General features: G+C 41.2%; 1 protein-coding gene across 2 annotated transcripts in view; it reads left to right on the top strand.

The window, feature by feature from the left end:
- Window positions 1-17,990, top strand: part of LOC133617849 (capping protein, Arp2/3 and myosin-I linker protein 3-like) — a 123,436-nt gene that overhangs the window by 1,485 nt on the left and 103,961 nt on the right. For both annotated transcript variants that reach the window (XM_061978162.2, XM_061978161.2), the window contains exon 2: window positions 8,840-8,934. In XM_061978162.2, coding sequence (XP_061834146.2) covers window positions 8,840-8,934 — 95 coding nt within the window. The remainder of the gene's footprint in view (window positions 1-8,839; window positions 8,935-17,990) is intronic.

The raw sequence follows: 17,990 nt of genomic DNA, 5'->3' as shown, positions 1-17,990 counted from the left end.
GATGGCAACATATGTTGCTCCAAAACCTGTATGTACCTTTCAGCATTAATGGTGCCTTCACAGATGTGTAAGTTACTCATGTCTTGGGCACTAATACACCCCCATACCATCACAGATTCTGGCTTTTCAACTTTGCGCCTATAACAATCTGGATGGTTCTTTTCCTCTTTGGTCCGGAGGACACGACGTCCATAGTTTCCAAAAACAATTTGAAATGTGGACTCGTCAGACCACAGAACACTTTTCCACTTTGCATCAGTCCATCTTAGATGAGCTCAAGCCCAGCGAAGCCGACGGCGTTTCTGGGTGTTGTTGATAAACGGTTTTCGCCTTTCATAGGAGAGTTTTAACTTGCACTTACATATGTAGCGACCAACTGTAGTTACTGACAGTGGGTTTCTGAAGTGTTCCTGAGCCCATGTGGTGATATCCTTTACACACTGATGTTGCTTGTTGATGCAGTACAGCCTGAGGGATCGAAGGTCACGGGCTGAGCTGCTTACGTGCAGTGATTTCTCCAGATTCTCTGAACCCTTTGATGATATTACGGACCGTAGATGGTGGAATCCCTAAATTCCTTGCAATAGCTGGTTGAGAAAGGTTTTTCTTAAACTGTTCAACAATTTGCTCACGCGTTTGTTGACAAAGTGGTGACCCTCGCCCCATCCTTGATTATGAATGACTGAGCATTTCATGGAATCTACTTTTATACCCAATCATGGCACCCACCTGTTCCCAATTTGCCTGTTCACCTGTGGGATGTTCCAAATAAGTGTTTGATGAGCATTCCTCAACTTTAGCAGTATTTATTGCCACCTTTCCCAACTTCTTTGTCACGTGTTGCTGGCATCAAATTCTAAAGTTAATGATTATTTGCAAAAATCAGTTTGAACATCAAATATGTTGTCTTTGTAGCATATTCAACTGAATATGGGTTGAAAATGATTTGCAAATCATTGTATTCCGTTTATATTTACATCTAACACAATTTCCCAACTCATATGGAAACGGGGTTTGTAATATCAGTTTCTTCCTACTACTTTTTCAGACATGTTGAAGGTTCACGATCAAATAAGTTCGGCATTTTCTTACTCGTTTTTGGGCATGGACGTGGAACGTCACCTCGCTGGGGGGGAAGGAGCCTGAGCTAGTGCGCGAGGTAGAGAAGTTCCGGTTGGATATAGTCGGACTCACCTCGACGCACAGCAAGGGCTCTGGAACCAGTTCTCTCGAGAGGGGCTGGACTCTCTTCCACTCTGGCGTTGCCAGCAGTGAGAGGCGACGGGCTGGGGTGGCAATTCTTGTTGCCCCCCGGCTCAGAGCCTGCATGTTGGAGTTCAACCCGGTGGACGAGAGGGTAGCTTCCCTCCGCCTTCGGGTGGGGGGACGGGTCCTGACTGTTGTTTGCGCTTACGCGCCAAACAGCAGCTCAGAGTACCCACCCTTTTTGGATTCACTCGAGGGAGTACTTGAGAGTGCTCCCCCGGGTGATTCCCTCATTCTACTGGGGGACTTCAACGCTCATATTGGCAACGACAGTGAAACCTGGAGAGGCGTGATTGGGAAGAATGGCCGCCCGGATCTGAACCCAAGTGGTGTTTTGTTATTGGACTTTTGTGCCCGTCACGGATTGTCCATAACGAACACCATGTTCAAGCATAAGGGTGTCCATATGTGCACTTGGCACCAGGACACCCTAGGCCGCAGTTCTATGATCGACTTTGTAGTTGTGTCATCGGATTTGCGGCCTCATGTTTTGGACACTCGGGTGAAGAGAGGGGCGGAGCTTTCTACCGATCACCACCTGGTGGTGAGTTGGCTGCGATGGTGGGGGAGGATGCCGGACAGACCTGGCAGGCCCAAACGCATTGTGAGGGTTTGCTGGGAACGTCTGGCAGAGTCTCCTGTCAGAGAGAGTTTCAATTCCCACCTCCGGAAGAACTTTGAACATGTCACGAGGGAGGTGCTGGACATTGAGTCCGAGTGGACCATGTTCCGCACCTCTATTGTCGAGGCGGCTGATTGGAGCTGTGGCCGCAAGGTAGTTGGTGCCTGTCGTGGCGGTAATCCTAGAACCCGTTGGTGGACACCGGCGGTGAGGGATGCCGTCAAGCTGAAGAAGGAGTCCTATCGGGTTCTTTTGGCTCATGGGACTCCTGAGGCAGCGGACAGGTACCGACAGGCCAAGCGGTGTGCGGCTTCAGCGGTCGCGGAGGCAAAAACTCGGACATGGGAGGAGTTCGGGGAAGCCATGGAAAACGACTTCCGGACGGCTTCGAAGCGATTCTGGACCACCATCCACCGCCTCAGGAAGGGGAAGCAGTGCAGTGCCAACACCGTGTATGGTGCGGATGGTGTTCTGCTGACCTCGACTGCGGAAGTTGTGGATCGGTGGAGGGAATACTTCGAAGACCTCCTCAATCCCACCAACACGTCTTCCTATGAGGAAGCAGTGCCTGAGGAATCTGTGGTGGGCTCTCCTATTTCTGGGGCTGAGGTTGCTGAGGTAGTTAAAAAGCTCCTCGGTGGCAAGGCCCCGGGGGTGGATGAGATCCGCCCGGAGTTCCTTAAGGCTCTGGATGCTGTAGGGCTGTCTTGGTTGACAAGACTCTGCAGCATCGCGTGGACATCGGGGGCAGTACCTCTGGATTGGCAGACCGGGGTGGTGGTTCCTCTCTTTTAAAAAGGGGAACCGGAGGGTGTGTTCTAACTATCGTGGGATCACACTCCTCAGCCTTCCCGGTAAGGTCTATTCAGGTGTACTGGAGAGGAGGCTACGCCGGATAGTCGAACCTCGGATTCAGGAGGAACAGTGTGGTTTTCGTCCTGGTCGTGGAACTGTGGACCAGCTCTATACTCTCGGCAGGGTCCTTGAGGGTGCATGGGAGTTTGCCCAACCAGTCTACATGTGCTTTGTGGACTTGGAGAAGGCATTCGACCGTGTCCCTCGGGAAGTCCTGTGGGGAGTGCTCAGAGAGTATGGGGTTTCGGACTGTCTGATTGTGGCGGTCCGCTCCCTGTATGATCAGTGTCAGAGCTTGGTTCGCATTGCTGGCAGTAAGTCGGACACATTTCCGGTGAGGGTTGGACTCCGCCAAGGCTGCCCTTTGTCACCGATTCTGTTCATAACTTTTATGGACAGAATTTCTAGGCGCAGTCAAGGCGTTGAGGGGATCCGGTTTGGTGGCTGCAGGATTAGGTCTCTGCTTTTTGCAGATGATTTGGTCCTGATGGCTTCATCTGGCCAGGATCTTCAGCTCTCACTGGATCGGTTCGCAGCTGAGTGTGAAGCGACTGGGATGAGAATCAGCACCTCCAAGTCCGAGTCCATGGTTCTGGCCCGGAAAAGGGTGGAGTGCCATCTCCGGGTTGGGGAGGAGATCTTGCCCCAAGTGGAGGAGTTCAAGTACCTCGGAGTCTTGTTCACGAGTGAGGGAAGAGTGGATCGTGAGATCGACAGGCGGATCGGTGCGGCGTCTTCAGTAATGCGGACGCTGTATCGATCCGTTGTGGTGAAGAAGGAGCTGAGCCGGAAGGCAAAGCTCTCAATTTACCGGTCGATCTACGTTCCCATCCTCACCTATGGTCATGAGCTTTGGGTTATGACCGAAAGGACAAGATCACGGGTACAAGCGGCCGAAATGAGTTTCCTCCGCCGGGTGGCGGGGCTCTCCCTTAGAGATAGGGTGAGAAGCTCTGTCATCCGGGGGGAGCTCAAAGTAAAGCCGCTGCTCCTCCGCATCGAGAGGAGCCAGATGAGGTGGTTCGGGCATCTGGTCAGGATGCCACCCGAGCGCCTCCCTAAGGAGGTGTTTAGGGCATGTCCGACCGGTAGGAGGCCACGAGGAAGACCCAGGACACGTTGGGAAGACTATGTCTCCCGGCTGGCCTGGGAACGCCTCGGGATCCCCCGGGAGGAGCTGGACGAAGTGGCTGGGGAGAGGGAAGTCTGGGCTTCCCTGCTTAGGCTGCTGCCCCCGCGACCCGACCTCGGATAAGCGGAAGAAGATGGATGGATGGATGGATGGATGGATGGTTTTTGGGCATGTTGAATAATTTCTAATTCAAAAGCTCTGCTTCTTTCTACTACTTTCTAAACATATTAAAGACGTACAGTAGGATTAAGTAAGACCCACCTCTTCCAACTCCTTTTCGGATCTGTTGAAAGGGATTGCAATCTGCTTCTTCTTACCCCTTTTTGGACATGATGAAGGATTAGATTAAAAAAAAAAAAGAATCTGTGTCTTCCTACCTCTTTTCGGCCATGATGAAGGGAAAGGATCAATTAAGGTCTGCTTCTTCTTACCTCTCAACTGGCATGTTTAAGGATTAGGAATCAACCAGATCTGCTTCTTCATAATACTTTTTTTTTCTTGGTAATAGTGTAGAAGAAAAACAACTGCTTCTTCGTACTCCTTTTCAGACATTTTGAAAAAGTGTTAAAGGGGTAGGATTATTAAAATATCTGCTTCTTCCAACTCCTTTTCAGACATGTTTAAGTGGTATAGGATCAAATATGATCGGTTTCTTCTCCATTTAGTTCTTGGTTAAGGCGGGGGTCAGCAAAAGAGCAGCTCTTTAGTTCCACCCTAGTGGCTCCCTGGAACTTTTTCAAAAATGTAAGAAAATAGAAAAAATGGGGGGGGGGGGGGACACAAACATGACACAAACCTCCCTAATTGTTAGAAATCCCACTGTTTATAGTAAACATGCTACGCTAATGAGAGTATTTGGCGAGCGCCGTTTTGTCCTATTAATTTTGGCGGTCCATGAACTCACCGTAGTTTGTTTACTTGTACAACTTTCTCCGACGCTGCCACAGAAAGACGTGTTTTATGCCACTCCTTCTTTGTCTCATTTTTGTCCACCAAACGTTTTATGCTGTGCGTGAATGCACAAAGGTGAGCTTTGTTGATGTCATTGACTTGTTGGAGTGCTAATCAGGCATATTTAGTCAGTGCATGACTGCAAGCTAATCAATGCTAACATGCTATTTAGGCTTTCTGTATGTACAAACCCCGTTTCCATATGAGTTGGGAAATTGTGTTAGATGTAAATATAAACGGAATACAATGATTTGCAGATCATTTTCAACCCATATTCAGTTGAATATGCTACAAAGACAACATATTGGATGTTCAAATTGATAAACATTTTTTTTTTTTGCAAATAATCATTAACTTTAGAATTTGATGCCAGCAACACGTGACAAAGACGTAGGGAAAGGTGGCAATAAATACTGATAAAGTTGAGGAATGCTCATCAAACACTTATTTGGAACATCCCACAGGTGAACAGGCAAATTGGGAACAGGTGGGTGCCATGATTGGGTATAAAAGTTGATTCCATGAAATGCTCAGTCATTCACAAACAAGGATGGGGCGAGGGTCACCACTTTGTCAACAAATGCGTGAGCAAATTGTTGAACAGTTTAAGAAAAACCTTTCTCAACCAGCTATTGCAAGGAATTTAGGGATTTCACCATCTACGGTCCGTAATATCATCAAAGGGTTCAGAGAATCTGGAGAAACCACTGCACATAAGAAGCTAAGCCTGTGACCTTCGATCCCTCAGGCTGTACGGCATCAACAAGCGACATCAGTGTGTAAAGGATATCACCACATGGGCTCAGGAACATTTCAGAAACCCACTGTCAGTAACTACAGTTGGTCGCTACATCTGTAAGTGCAAGTTAAAACTCTCCTATGCTAGGCGAAAACCGTTTATCAACAACACCCAGAAACGCCATCGGCTTCGCTGGGCCTGAGCTCATCTAAGATGGACTGATACAAAGTGGAAAAGTGTTCTGTGGTCTGACGAGTCCACATTTCAAATTATTTTTGGAAACTGTGGACGTCGTGTCCTCCGGACCAAAGAGGAAAAGAACCATCTGGATTGTTATAGGCGCAAAGTTGAAAAGCCAGCATCTGTGATGGTATGGGGGTGTATTAGTGCCCAAGACATGGGTAACTTACACATCTATGAAGGCGCCATTAATGCTGAAAGGTACATACAGGTTTTGGAGCAACATATGTTGCCATCCAAGCAACGTTACCATGGACGCCCCTGCTTATTTCAGCAAGACAATGCCAAGCCACGTGTTACATCAACGTGGCTTCATAGTAAAAGAGTGCGGGTACGAGACTGGCCTGTCTGTAGTCCAGACCTGTCTCCCATTGAAAATGTGTGAAGCCTAAAACACCACAACGGAGACCCCCGGACTGTCGAACAACTTAAGCTGTACATCAAGCAAGAATGGGAAAGAATTCCACCTGAGAAGCTTAAAAAATGTGTCTCATTAGTTCCCAAACGTTTACTGAGTGTTGTTAAAAGGAAAGGCCATGTAACGCAGTGGTGAACATGCCTTTTCCCAACTACTTTGGCACGTGTTGCAGCCATGAAATTCTAAGTTAATTATTATTTGCAAAAAAAAAAAAATGTATGAGTTTGAACATTAAATATGTTGTCTTTGTAGTGCATTCAATTGAATATGGGTTGAAAAGGATTTGCAAATCATTGTATTCCGTTTACATTTACATCTAACACAATTTCCCAACTCATATGGAAACGGGGTTTGTACCTATTGCATCATTATGCCTCGCTTGTAGGTATATTTAATTTCCTTTACTTGTGTCCTCTGTGTGTTTAATTTATAATTGCATGTCTCATGACACATTATCTGTATGTAATATTGGCTGCATTTCTGAACGTTGTGTGCCATGTTGTTCCAGACCACAGCAAACGTAACCCAGCTTGCATAGATTGTTATAAAGCCATTAGAAGAAGACAGCCTGCCGCTTCCTTTAACTTGGACACACACATTTATACCTTTGGCCATTCTAAGCTAGTCATTTCCAGGAGTTATCTCTCCTTCCGTTTTACTAATGATTTCCAATGTTGTAAAAATGTGTAGAATAAATATTACATTTCAACATTTCTGACTACGGAGATTTGTGTCAGCCTGCGACACAGTCATTTTGATAGTAGGCTAATACAGCTAATATAGACACTTACGCAGAGGTGGGTAGTAACGCGCTACATTTACTCCGTTACATCTACTTGAGTAACGTTTTTGGATAAATTGTACTTCTAAGAGTAGTTTTAATGCAACATACTTTTACTTTTACTTGAGTATATTTATAGAGAAAAAACGCTACTTTTACTCCGCTACTTTTACTCCGCTACTTTTATCTACATTCAGCTCGCTACTCGCTACTAATTTTTATCGATCTGTTAATGCACGCTTTGTTTGTTTTGGTCTGTCAGACAGACCTTCATAGTGCCTGCGTTTCAACAAATACAGTCACTGGTGACGTTCACTCCGTTCCACCAATCAGATGCAGTCACTGGTGACGTTGGACCAATCAAACAGAGCCAGGGGTCACATGACCTGACTTAAACAAGTTGAAAAACGTATTCGGGTGTTACCATTTAGTGGTCAATCGTACGGAATATGTACTGTACTGTGCAATCTACTAATAAAAGTTCCAATCAATCAATCAAAAGTGTGAAGGAAAAAAGACCCTTTTTTATTTCAACCGTACATCCCGTCAAAAGCCTAAAGACTGACAGCACAGTTCCTGTCTTCACAATAAAAGTGCCGCTCCATCGCGCCTGCGCTTTCAAAATAAGAGTCTCCGAAAGCCAGCGCAAACAAGCTAGCAAGCTATGGAGTTTGCTGCCAATGTATTTCTTGTAAAGTGTATAAAAACGAATATAGAAGCTGGACAAATAAGATGCCAAAAACCAACCACTTTCATTTGGTATTAGACAGAAAGGAGGAACTTTTTTTCTCCTCCATTTGAAAACGTGGACGTTATCAGCACTACTGTCTGATTACAATCAATGCAAGTCATCATAATCAGGTAATACACCAACTTATATTCTTGTCTTCATGAAAGAAAGGAATCTATATGTGTTAAACATGCATGTATATTCATTAAAACACCCTTAACATGTAAAAAAAAAATGATATACTGTATATATCAATGTATGTATATATATGTGTCTATATATATATATATATATATATATATATATATATATATGTGTGTATATATATATATATATATATATGTGTGTATATATATATATATATATATATATATATATATATATATGTATGTATGTGTGTGTGTGTATATATATATATATATATATATATATATATATATGATATGTGTCTCATCAGTTACTTAGTACTTGAGTAGTTTTTTCACAACATACTTTTTACTTTTCCTCAAGTAAATATTTGGGTGACTACTCCTTACTTTTACTTGAGTAATAAATCTCTAAAGTAACAGTACTCTTACTTGAGTACAATTTCTGGCTACTCTACCCACCTCTGCACTTACGTCATGTGTTGTCTTCATTATATGACTTATAGAAGGCTTTTAATTTTTTGCAGCTCCAGGCAGATTTTTTTTTTGTATTTTTGGTCCAATTTGGCTCTTTCAACATCTTGGGGTAGGATTCAATACCTTCTGCTCATGCCTACTCCTTTTTTAGGCATGTTGAAGGGTTAGAATCAAATAAGATCTGCTTCCTTCCACTCATTTTTGGACATGTTAAATTGTACAAGTGCAAACATGTGACGTTCTTCAGTGCACCTTGTCCATCATGTCCGACACTAACAAACCATTACCACAATTTCCTGAGTAAAAATAGAAAGCATTGCATCGCTGTTGATAATGACAGCAGCTCAGGGGGTAAGGCGCTTTTCTTCCTTCCTATCTCTGGTGAGGGTTGCACATGTTCAGTCCACTTAGTGTAATAAAGAAAATATTGTTAGGAAATACATCATTAATATTACATACCTTCTTGTCTCTTTCATCCACAGAAAGCATCAGGAAGATTATTGAGAAGTCCTCCATCAAGTTCATTTGCGGGATGAAGCTCGACGCTAAGAACGGTAAAACAGAGGACAGAGTTCTGGTGAGTAACTACCATTAGTTGGCAAGATATATCTATCTGGATTAAGATTTGTATATCGTATTTTTCGGACGATAAGGCGCACTTAAAATCCAAGATATTTTATTTGGTACATGGTGTAATGATAAGTGTGACCGGTAGATGGCAGTCACACATAAGAGATATGTGTAGACTGTTATATGACTCAAGTAAACAACACCAACATTTTATATGTTCCATTGAAAATATAGAACGTTATACATTACAATCTATCAAAATGTTTTAGTACGACTTTGGTAAGCTATGAAGCCGCACCGCTTGATGGATTGTACTGTGCTTCAACATAGGAGTATTATTATGGTGTGTGTATAAGGTAAGACATATTATCTGGCGTTTTGTTTTGCACTATTATGCAAAAGCAACCTTTCTTACCTTCTGGTACATGCTGATCTGTATTTGGGATCTGCATAAATCCTGAAAATTGACACAGGTCAATACCGACTTAGGTGGGTTCCATTGCAGTGCAACCGAAAACTGTGATAACCAAGCCGCCTTGAATGCACCAGTCAGAACAAGATACTGTATGTTAAACAGCGACACTGTGAGCATGCACTGCATATACTCATTGTACTCACTATTTATGTGTTTTATTGCTGTGATTATGTCATGATTTAACTTATTGCTCGTAATTGTTTGCATTTTGTACTTTTACCAGGTACTCAATTGAAAATGAGCTAAAACAACACATGCAGAAATGCTGTCTCTGTATTACAAACCCCGTTTCCATATGAGTTGGGAAATTGTGTTGGATGTAAATATAAACGAAAAACAATGATTTGCAAATCCTTTTCAACCCATATTCAATTGAATGCACTACAAAGTCAACATATTTGATGTTCAAACTCATAAACTTTATTTTTGTTTTGCAAATAATAATTAACTTAGAATTTCATGGCTGCAACACGTTCCAAAGTAGTTGGGAAAGGGCATTTTTACCACTGTGTTACATGGCCTTTCCTTTTAACAACACTCAGTAAACGTTTGGTAACTGAGGAGACACATTTTTGAAGCTTCTCAGGTGGAATTCTTTCCCATTCTTGCTTGATGTACAGCTTAAGTTGTTCAACAGTCCGGGGGTCTCCGTTGTGGTATTTTAGGCTTCATAATGCGCCACACATTTTCAATGGGAGACAGGTCTGGACTACAGGCAGGCCAGTCTAGTACCCGCACTCTTTTACTATGAAGCCACGTTGATGTAACACGTGGCTTGGCATTGTCTTGCTGAAATAAGCAGGGGCGTCCATGGTAACGTTGCTTGGATGGCAACATATGCTGCTCCAAAACCTGTATGTACCTTTCAGCATTAATGGCGCCTTCACAGATGTGTAAGTTACCCATGTCTTGGGCACTAATACACCCCCATACCATCACAGATGCTGGCTTTTCAACTTTGCGCCTATAACAATCCGGATGGTTCTTTTCCTCTTTGGTCCGGAGGACCCGACGTCCACAGTTTCCAAAAACAATTTGAAATGTGGACTCGTCAGACCACAGAACACTTTTCCACTTTGTATCAGTCCATCTTAGATGAGCTCAGGCCCAGCGAAGCTGACAGCGTTTCTGGGTGTTGTTGATAAACGATTTTCGCCTTGCATAGGAGAGTTTTAACTTGCACTTACAGATAAAGCGACCAACTGTAGTTACTGACAGTGGGTTTCTGAAGTGTTCCTGAGCCCATGTGGTGATATCCTTTACACACTGATGTCGCTTGTTGATACAGTACAGCCTAAGGGATCGAAGGTCACGGGTTTAGCTGCTTACGTGCAGTGATATCTCCAGATTCTCTGAACCCTTTGATGATATCACGGACCGTAGATGGTGAAATCCCTAAATTCCTTGCAATAGCTGGTTGAGAAAGGTTTTTCTTAAACTGTTCAACAATTTGCTCACGCATTTGTTGACAAAGTGGTGACCCTCGCCCCATCCTTGTTTGTGAATGACTGAGCATTTCATGGAATCTACTTTTATACCCAATCATGGCACCCACCTGTTCCCAATTTGCCTGTTCACCTGTGGGATGTTCCAAATAAGTGTTTGATGAGCATTACTCAACTTTATCAGTATTTATTGCCACCTTTCCCAACTTCTTTGTCACGTGTTGCTGGCATCAAATTCTAAAGTTAATGATTATTTGCAAAAAAAAAAAAAATGTTCATGAGTTTGAACATCAAATATGTTGTCTTTGTAGGATATTCAACTGAATATGAGTTGAAAATTACTTGCAAATCATTGTATTCCGTTTATATTTACATCTAACACAATTTCCCAACTCATATGGAAACGGGGTTTGTAAATAAATACATTGAAATTGAACTGGAGGAGGTGCTTGTTGGCCACAGTGAAGCAACATTTCATCCAAGTGGAGACTTAGGGCAAGAAAAAAAGAAGTTGCACACAGTTACCGTATTTTTTGGACTAAAAGCCGCTACTTTTTTCCAATGCTTTGAAAAGCTGTGGCTGATTTATGCATTTTTCTTTGCTAACGGCCATAATGTTTAGTATTCAACAAATAGTTTTCAACACCGACAGAGACACGGAAAATATGTGTTATTGTTTGTGCTATGGCGCCATCTTTTGGAGGAGTTCGCTCACTGCAGGTGCTGCGGGTTGAAAATGTACTTCCTATTTTTGTGCCATGAACCGGAAGTATAGCCATCCATAGAGTTTCTGCTCAAAATTATTAATTCATCACTCCAAACAATGTTGTAAGTTTTACAATATAACTAAAACAATTTATACTTGCTAAATCGTTACATGTGTGATGTCTGTAGGAGTGTTCTCATGCATATTTGTACGTTGTATTGTAATGTAATGCGTCGTCAGCATTAGCTAATATGCTAACACGTTTTACGAGTTTCTGCGTTAGTATTATTCACTTACAATGGTATTCTTTATGTATTGTTTCAGTTTCACAAATTCACCAAAACGTTATCGTGGAGTTATTGAGTCTCTTCAGCTTCTGTTTTGTTTGATCAGCCGTTTTACTGCCGTTACACGCACACACCGTTTGGAAACAATTAAGGTATGTAAATAAGCATTTACAAAAAATTTTAAGGTAAATATCACAAAGTACCCATATATATTTGCGGCTAATATATGACAATATCCTTTTTTTTTTCTTCTAAAATTTAGTGGTTGCGGCTTATAGTAGAGAAAATACGGTATATCGAACGTTTTATCGAACACATTTGTATTGATATTGATTCTGTGTCTATTGTTGTATATAGTGATATCGTTTTATTGCCCAGCCCTATATTGGTATGCTATTATATTGTCAGAGATCCTCTATATAACAGGAGTGTTGTGTTATTAACTTTACCAGTCAAAAATCCTCTATACAACAGGAGTGTTGTGTTATTAAATACACTTGTCAAAGATTCTCTATATAACAGGAGTGTTGTGTTATTAACTTTACTAGTGAAAAGTCCTCTATATAACAGGAGTGTTGTGTTATTTAAATACACTTGTCAAAGATCCTCTATATAACAGGAGTGTTGTGTTATTGAATACACTTGTCAAAGATCCTCTATATAACAGGAGTGTTGTGTTATTAACTTTACTAGTCAAAAATCCTCTATATAACAGGAGTGTTGTGTTATTTAAATACACTTGTCAAAGATCCTCTATATAACAGGAGTGTTGTGTTATTGAATACACTAGTCAAAGATCCTCTATATAACAAAAGTGTTGTGTTATTAAATACACTAGTCAAAGATTCTATATAACAGGAGTGTTGTGTTATTGAATACACTAGTCAAAGATTCTCTATATAACAGGAGTGTTGTGTTATTAAATACACTAGTCAAAGATCCTCTATATAACAGGAGTGTTGTGTTATTAAATACACTAGTCAAAGATCCTCTATATAACAGGAGTGTTGTGTTATTAAATACACTAGTCAAAGATCCTCCACATAACAAAAGTGTTGTGTTATTAAATACACTAGTGAATGATCCTCTATATAACAGGAGTGTTGTGTTATTGAATACACTAGTCAAAGATCCTCTATGTAACAGGAGTGTTGTGTTATTAAATACACTAGTCAAAGATCCTCCATATAACAAGAGTGTTGTGTTATTAAATAAATACACGAGTCAAAGATCCTCCATATAACAGGAGTGTTGTGTTATTAAATACATACACTAGTCAAAGATCCTCTATATAACAGGAGTGTTGTTATTAAATACACTAGTCAACGATCTTTTATATAACAGGAGTGTTGTTATTAAATACCTTAGTCAAAGATCCTTAAGAAAGAAAAACAATATATATATATACACACACACACACACACACACACACATTGGGTCAGGAAACAACACAGAGGCTATTTCATCCCGACAAGCCTGTTTCGCAGGTTTCCCTGCTCTTCAGGGGATTTAGAGCAGGGAAACCTGTGAAACAGGCTTGTCGGGATGAAATAGCTTCTGTTTTTTACTGACCTATCGTGTATTCCGCTCAGTACTGTACACTGTATAACGAATAAACCACAGAACCCTTGACTATATATATATATATATATATATATATATATATATATATATATATATACACACACACAAGCCTGTTTCGCAGGTTTCCCTGCTCTAAATCCCCCGAAGAGCAGGGTAACTTGTAAAACAGGCTTGTAGGGATGAAATAGCTTCTGTTTTTTACTGACCTATCGTGTATTCCGCTCAGTATTGAGCACTGTATAACAGATAAACCACAGAAACCTTGACTATATATATATATATATATATATATATATATATATATATATATATATATGTATGTGTGGGAAAAAAAATCACAAGACTATTTCATCTCTACAGGCCTGTTTCATGAGGGGGGGTACCCTCAATCATCAGGAGATTTTAATGGGAGCATTCACATACCATGGTTTATATAGGGCACAGAGTGGGTGGGTACAGGCTGGCGTAGGGGCGTGGTGATTGGCTCATGTGTTACCTAGGAGGTGTTTCCGTCTGTGGCGGCATGCTGTTACAATTTCGCTGCGCTTGTTGAGGGATGACAGGTCTGGACGGTAAATAATAAACAGTTTCTCTTTCAAGCATAGGTTGCATCTTTTATTACCACTATTGTAAGGTGTGCTGGATGCAAGAATTTGCCATGTTATTGAATATTCAACATTATTGTCTTTGAGGTCCCAAATGTGTTTGCTGAGTTCTGTGGTATTCCGCAGGTTTTGGTTCCTGAAAGAAGCCTTGTGATTGTTCCATCTGGTTTTGAATTCTCCCTCGGTTAATCCTACATATGTGTCGGATGTGTTAATGTCCTTGCGTATTACCTTAGATTGGTAGACAACTGATGTTTGTAAGCACCCCCCATTGAGAGGGCAATCAGGTTTCTTTCGACAGTTACAGCCTTTGTTGGTTTTGGAGTCGCTCTGTCCGGGGGCCGACGGCTCATTTGCAATTGTTTTGTTGTGGTTTGAGATGATTTGTCGTATATTGTTCATACAGCTGTAGCTCAATTTAATGTTGTTCTTGTTGAATACTTTTCTTAGGGTGTTGTGTTTGGGAAAGTGTTTGTCAATCAGATTGAGGAATTTGTGTCCAATGTCAGTTGAGACGTTTTTGCTGTATGGGGGGTTGTACCAGATGATGTCGTTTCGTTTTCTGTTCTTTTTTGGCTGGTTTCCTGGCGTGGGTTCATAGGTGAGGGTGAAATTGTATCCGCTTTCATCAAGGGCTTTTTGGTACGGGGGGGGGGGTTGCTTGGTCAAATTCAGCTTTGCTAGATGACAGCATCGATAGCCTTTTATTAATTCCGGTAGGTATTCTTTTCGTGGTGGTGGGTGGGTGGTTGCTGTCATGGTGCACGTATTGGAGTGTTGTGTTGGGTTTCGTGAATGGTTGGTAGCTGTTATTTCTCAGGTTGAAAGTGACGTCAAGGAAGTTGACGGTTTGCTTGTTGGCTTCAATCGTGATCCGTAGGCCGTTCTCTTTGAAAATTTGGCATATGCGCTTCTTGGTATTCTCGCTGCTCCTTGGCGAGGCGCAACACACTGCCAGTCCGTCATCACGGTAAATACCAAGGTTCAGATTGAGGCTAGCGAGCTGGGAGAGGAGGAAACTCCCAACGAGTTCACACGTTTCTGCTCTATATATATATATATATATATATATATATATATATATATATATATATATATATATATATATATATATATATATATATATATACACACACACAAGCCTGTTTCGCAGGTTTCCCTGCTCTAAATCCCCCAAAGAGCAGGGTAACTTGTAAAACAGGCTTGTAGGGATGAAATAGCGTCCGTGTTTTTTTACTGACTGTTATGCCCATTTGATTGTAGACTCTTACTGACACCTTGTGGCGATATGAAAATACTACGCGTCATTAGTTTGGGCACTTGCGGGTTGACGATGTCAGTTCAGTTCATGAGACAATGAGAAGTACACAAGTTGTGTTAGCTCTTACAAGCCTTGGAAAAGATAAGTCTGTAAGTAAACTATTTAACTTGTTTATATAAATCAATATTAAGGTGGAAAATGGTTACATTTGATACTAAGATGTTTATTGAAAAACGATTTTTGTGCACTGTTTTAATGGATGTTTTGAGGACTTGAAATGGCTCCCAGTCATATATGTCCACCTTTGAAATATGTTTGTAGTTAAACACTCAGAAGTATTTGTTTGATGACAGTACTGTATATTTGTGTTAAGCTAATATTTACATATTACATTTCAGTATGTTAATTGAATCACATAGCTTATACATTTGTTGTTGTGTGTATATTTCAGTTTTTTTATGATTTTCTCCAAAGTAATTTAAGCAGAAAATTTAGGCGGATATATAGATTATGAAAATATTTATTTCTTCTAAAATTCAGTGAGTGCGGCTTGAATACCGGTGCGCTCTATAGCCTGGGAAATAAGTCACACATTATGAGAGGGAGGTTTTCTGGGTTCCTGGAGGACCGTCAGCCCATGGAGGCAGCAGTGGAGGGGGGTTAGCGGTTCACAGCGCTTCATTTCGGGGCTCTTTCATCTGGGAATGTGGGGCACGGGTGCAAGATCTCCTCTTTTTTCCCAGGGAGTGAATCGGTGCCAGTTATCTAGATTCAATCAGCCTGCTCTCTATGAACTTGGACTGGAGGCCGGTAGGATAAGAGAACATGTGCATCCATCGCAGCTCTTATTACTTATTAGATTTCCACTATTTCCAGTTCTACGGCAAAGTTAAGGACACAACGGCAGTGACTAGGATGGCGGAAGCGGGGAATCGAACCTGCAACCCTCAAGTTGCTGGCACGGCCACTCTACCAACCAAGCTATACCGCCCCAACAGACATAGTAACAGTTTTTAATTGAGATATTCCTGGAATTTCGGTAAAACCGGGAATTGTTCTAGTTCCTTAACCAACTTGGGTTTTGGCCTGAATATGAGGAGTGTTTTGACGGTGGAACGGTTGAAATGGGTTGAAAAGTGTGAAAGGAGTAGTCAAATTTAAGAAGGGTGGGAATAGGTTGCCAAAAACGGGAATTCCTGGAAATGTGTTGAATGTGGAAAAAATGTAGTTTGAATGTCCAGGATGGGTTGAATGTGTTGAAGGTGGAATGGTTTGAATGTGGGAATTGTGGAAGTTAGAAAAATGGCAAATTTATTTTGAATGGGGGAAAATGCAAAAAAAATAAATTATGGGAAATTTTAGTATTCTTTTTGGAATTGTTGAAGTATAGCACACAATTCCTGAACAGACTGAATATTTAGAAATTGGAACAGTTTGAATCACATGAAAAATGTGGGAATTGTGGAACTTTGAAGAATGTGCCATTGATTTCAATGGGAAAAATTGGGAATTCCCGGGAAAAGCTGAATTTTTTGGAAAATGGTAAAAAACCTGAATGGTCTAAATGAGTTGAAATGGTTGATGTTGGAATTTTTCAAATCGGTCGAGAAATGTTGAAGTAGTAACATGTTGAATTGAGAAATGGTATTACGGAATTCCTGGAATTTCGGGAAAACCGGGAATTTTTCCAGATTGTTTTTTGTCCTGATTAAGAGGAATGTTTTGATGATAGAACGGTTGAAATGCGTTGAAAAATGTGAAAGGAGTAGTTGCCAGAAAAAAGGGTGGAAATAGGGCTTTGGAAAACCAGGAATTCTGGAAAATCCTGGATTTCTTTATGAACTTGGAAAAAAAGTAGTTTAAATTTCCAGGATGGTGGAATGTGTTGAAGGTGGAATGGCTTGAATTGATAGAAAAATGTGGAAATGGTGGAAGTTTGAAAAATGGCCAATTCATTTTGAATGGGGAAAAATGTCCCGGAAAACCTGGAATTCTGGGAAATCTGGGAATTTTTGGGAATCGTCAAAGGAAATTGGTATGGAATGGCATTACGGAATTCCTGGAATTTCTGGAAAACCGGGAATTTTTCTAGTTCCTTTACCAACTTGGGTTTTGGCCTGAATATGAGGAGTGTTTTGATGGTGGAACGGTTGAATTGGGTTGAAAAGTGTGAAAGGAGAAGTCAAATTTAAGAAGGGTGGGAATAGGTTGCCAAAAAACGGGAATTCCTGGAAATGTGTTGGATGTGGAAAAAATGTAGTTTGAATGTCCAGGATGGGTTGAATGTGTTGAAGGTGGAATGGTTTGAATGTGGGAATTGTGGAAGTTAGAAAAATGGCAAATTTATTTTGAATGGGGGAAAATGCAAAAAAAATAAATTATGGGAAATTTTAGTATTCTTTTTAGAATTGTTGAAGTATAGCAGCACACAATTCCTGAACAGACTGAATATTTAGAAATTGGAACAGTTTGAATCACATGAAAAATGTGGGAATTATGGAACTTTGAAGAATGTGCCATTGATTTCAATGGGAAAAATTGGGAATTCCCGGGAAAAGCTGAATTTTTTTGAAAATGGTAAAAAAAACACCTGAATGGTCTAAATGAGTTGAAATGGTTGATGTTGGAATTTTTCAAATCGGTCGAGAAATGTTGAAGTAGTTACATGTTGAATTGAGAAATGGTATTACGGAATTCCTG

This window comes from Nerophis lumbriciformis, linkage group LG18, assembly GCF_033978685.3.
Source record: "Nerophis lumbriciformis linkage group LG18, RoL_Nlum_v2.1, whole genome shotgun sequence".
In the NCBI taxonomy this organism is placed as follows: domain Eukaryota; kingdom Metazoa; phylum Chordata; class Actinopteri; order Syngnathiformes; family Syngnathidae; genus Nerophis; species Nerophis lumbriciformis.
Note: the sequence above shows the minus strand (reverse complement) of the source record. Positions and strands in the feature narration are given on the sequence as shown.